Source organism: Daucus carota, chromosome 7 (genome assembly GCF_001625215.2).
Source record: "Daucus carota subsp. sativus chromosome 7, DH1 v3.0, whole genome shotgun sequence".
In the NCBI taxonomy this organism is placed as follows: Eukaryota; Viridiplantae; Streptophyta; class Magnoliopsida; order Apiales; family Apiaceae; genus Daucus; species Daucus carota.
This window is the reverse complement of record NC_030387.2, coordinates 11,675,064-11,678,720: the sequence shown is the minus strand read 5'-3', so window position 1 is coordinate 11,678,720 and position 3,657 is coordinate 11,675,064. Positions and strand designations below refer to the sequence as shown.

At 36.1% G+C, this 3,657-nt stretch overlaps 1 protein-coding gene across 1 annotated transcript; it reads left to right on the top strand.

Moving 5' to 3' along the window:
* The first annotated feature begins 1,527 nt into the window (after nt 1–1,527).
* LOC108194703 (uncharacterized) lies at nt 1,528–2,856 on the top strand. The gene is made up of 3 exons (XM_064081930.1): nt 1,528–2,172; nt 2,235–2,777; nt 2,833–2,856. The coding sequence occupies exons 1-3, from the start codon at nt 1,528–1,530 to the stop codon at nt 2,854–2,856; spliced, it is 1,212 nt and encodes a 403-aa protein (XP_063938000.1).
* Nucleotides 2,857–3,657: the final 801 nt, after the last annotated feature.

Here is a 3,657-nt window from a genome sequence, read left to right as displayed (position 1 = left end):
TACCTTTTCGATGTGGGATGAGTAGTGTATTACAATGAGAAGAAAACACACAAACCACATTGACTAAATAAATGAAGAATATTGTAAACATATGGTAGGAGCTAAGGTTATGTACAACAAGAATTAATTGGTTGTAGGCTCAGCTTCCCTTGTGCACCCTCAAGAGCTTTGTTCTTTCTTTTCTTTTTGTTCTTCACTTTGGTACCACATTGAGAGCAAAATGAAACATCCTCATGTATATAACCAATTGCCTGGTTATTAAAAGAACAAAATATAAGTTAAGGCAGGGCGACAAGTTTTCTTAAAACCACGTTTAGTGTACCACATCGAGAAGGAGAAAAAGGAAAGTAGGGACTTTCCTTATATAAACACATCCATGTCTACCTTACTAAATAGGAAGCTCTTTGGCTAAATCTAGTAAGTCTCCTGACTTATTATTTTAATAGTTTTATAGTTTTATTAGTTATTTATGATTTATGATTTAATTATTTTTATTTGATTTATTTGATTTGATTAGTAGTAGTTGGAGAATTATTATAAGTGTGACTTGATAATAATAAATGTGTGAATATTTTAGGGGACAAAGTTGTTGGACTTGAGACATAAATTAGGACATTGTGCACTGTAAGTATATACTGTACTTATTCGCTGTTGATGTTTTTAATATTTAAATGATGATTTGATTTTGGAATGGTTTTTTATTGATGAAAAACGAGTATTCTTGCATTGATATTTGATGAACTGATGATGATGCTTCCTTATTGGAGGTAAAGCTAAACCGATTGTTTAGCTGGCCGGGATCCCAACTTGACGAATTGATGAACTAATCATGCTTGAATACTCGGTTTTAATCTTATGTGAATTATTTTGCTGTGATGAACCATTGATGATATTGATAAATTTTTGATGATTATTTTATCGAAAGATTGTTTTAGTTTCTTGGATAAACCTCAGTTGAATCGTACGATATATGCTTACTGAGCTTTATGAGCTCACTCTTTTATGTCACTAACTTCCTCAGGAAAGAATTTTGGAGAAGGATGTTCTGGAAAGGATAAGAATGTGATGAACTAAGGTTTTTAGTGGCAACGAGAGGCATGTAGCAACTAAAGGAAGATGCTAGTATAATATGCTTGTGTTTGTGTTTAAGTTAGGAACTTATGATGTAATCTTTTGTTCAAACTTGAAAACGTTGTAAGAGCTTTATATTATTAAGTGTTGTTAAGGTTGTGTAAGCATATATTGAGTTGGTTAGTTTGATTGGCATCCTCGGGTCGGGTTTCTGAGGTCATCCCGGGCCGGGGGCGCCACAGGTGGTATCAGAGCTATAGGTTCGAGTATCGGCGAAAGTAGAATTAAGGTTCTAGACTGGTGTGTTTTTAAGTTAGGAGAATATGTCTAAGGGATATGTGGACCTTAGTTGTGAATGTGTGGAATAAACTATATGTTTAGTATTTACTATAGTGCTAGTATGATTTGTGGATTAGAACAGAGTTCTAATATATATTATATGATTTTTAGGTAACGATGAATGAAGAAAATAGTAGTGGAGCTGGGCCTAGCATTCAAATTAGTCCTGAGATGGTGTTGGTTTTGGAGGAAATGAGAAATATGTTGAAGACTATTAGGGGAGATCAAGAAAATACGAATACAATTAAGGTAAACACTGATCGTGTGGAAGAACAAGATCGTATAAATAATCCGGAGCGAGAAGGTGAGAATAAACGAAGGTGTACTTACAAGACCTTTAAGGATGCTGATCCCCCGATATTTAAAGGAGATTTGGATCCGCATGTTGCGAATACGTGGATTAAGGAAATGGAGAAAGTGATAGAAATTTCTGAATGCTTGGATGAACAAAAAGTGAAATTCGCAACACACTCTTTAAGGGGGGAAGCAGTATTTTGGTGGGACACTGTTAAACAGACGGAAGATTGTTCAACAATGACTTGGACGAGGTTTAAGGAGTTGTTCTTTGATAAATATTTTCCTACGTGTATGAAAAATGAGATGGAGATGAAGTTTTTAGGATTGAAGCAAGAAGGAATGTCTGTGTCAGAATATTTGTCGAAGTTTTTGGAGCTTTCTAGGTTTGCCCCTCATCAGGTTAATACTGAAGCTAGGAAATGTCAGAGATTTCAGGAGGGACTGAAACCTCAAATTAGAGAAAGGGTCTCTTTGTTGGAACTAGAGCAATTTGATAAGTTGGTGAGAAAAGTTTTATTGAATTAAAGAAAAGACTAACGTCTGCTCCAGTACTTGGATTACCAGATGGAACTGAAGATTTTGTTATTTATAGTGATGCGTCAAGAAAAGGATTAGGATGTCTGTTAATGCAACGTGATAAGGTAATTGCTTATGCATCTCGACAATTAAGAAATCATGAGAAGAATTACCCTACCCATGATTTAGAATTGGCTGCAGTAGTTTTCGCGCTTAAAATTTGGAGGCATTACTTGTATGGAGGAAAGTGTAAAATTTTTACAGATCATCAAAGTTTAAAGTACCTCTTTTCACAGAAAGATTTAAATATGAGGCAGAGAAGATGGCTGGAGTTGTTAAAGGATTATGATTGTGAAATTTTATATCAGCCTGGTAAGGCGAATGTTGTAGCTGATGCGTTAAGTAGGAAGGAAGTCGGGAATTGTGCGAGTGTCGTAGTAGAATCACTGGATGTTCAAGAAGAAAGATTTGGAGTGGGGTTTGGTATGCAAAAGAAGGATAAGAGCTTACTGTGTCAGATTAAGGTCAAACCGATGTTCTTAGAAAAGTTAAAGGCAAGTCAGATTCAAGATGAACGATTAAAAGAAATTCTGAATAATTCTAATTCAGAGTTGGGAAAGAAAGATTTTATGAAAGGACACGACGACATCGTGAGGTTTCGCGATCGAATATGTGTACCATCTGATATAGAGATTAAGAAGGAAATATTGTCTGACGCACATTCATCATCTTTTTCAGTACATCCTGGATCTACGAAGATGTATAAGGACTTAAAGCAATATTTTTGGTGGCCTAAGATGAAGAGAGAAATTGCGGAATGGGTGGCAAGATGTTTAGTTTGTCAACAAGTGAAAGCGGAGCATCAAAGGCCAGGAGGATTATTACAATCGCTACCTGTCGCTGAATGGAAATGGGAACACATCACCATGGATTTTGTATTAGGATTGCCAAGGACACAAAGAGGAAATGATGTCATCTGGGTTATCGTGGATAGACTAACAAAGAGTGCGCACTTTCTGGCTATATCAGAATCATCACCTCTAGAGAAGTTAGCAAAGTTGTATATACGAGAAATAGTTAGGTTGCATGGAGTACCTGTGTCGATTGTGTCTGACAGAGATCCTAGATTTACTTCGAGATTTTGGAATAGTTTTCAAGAAGAAATGGGTACAAAACTAAGTATGAGCACGACATTTCACCCTCAGACTGATGGTCAATCAGAACGTACGATTCAAATTTTAGAAGACATGTTAAGAGCTTGTGTATTGGACTTTAAAGGAAGTTGGGAAGAACACTTACCTTTAGTAGAATTTGCATATAATAATAGTTATCAAGCGACAATTGGAATGGCTCCATATGAAGCTCTTTATGGACGTCGATGTAGAACACCGTTATGTTGGGATGAAGTTGGAGAAAGAAGATTGTTGGGGCCTG

Coding starts and splice junctions, on each gene's coding strand:
- LOC108194703 (XM_064081930.1), top strand. CDS start 1,528: ATGAATGAAGAAAATAGTAGTGGAGCTGGGCCTAGCATTCAAATTAGT. Junction 2,173..2,234: donor AACCTCAAATTAGAGAAAGG/GTCTCTTTGTTG, acceptor ATTGAATTAAAG/AAAAGACTAACGTCTGCTCC. Junction 2,778..2,832: donor TGTTCTTAGAAAAGTTAAAG/GCAAGTCAGATT, acceptor ATTCTAATTCAG/AGTTGGGAAAGAAAGATTTT.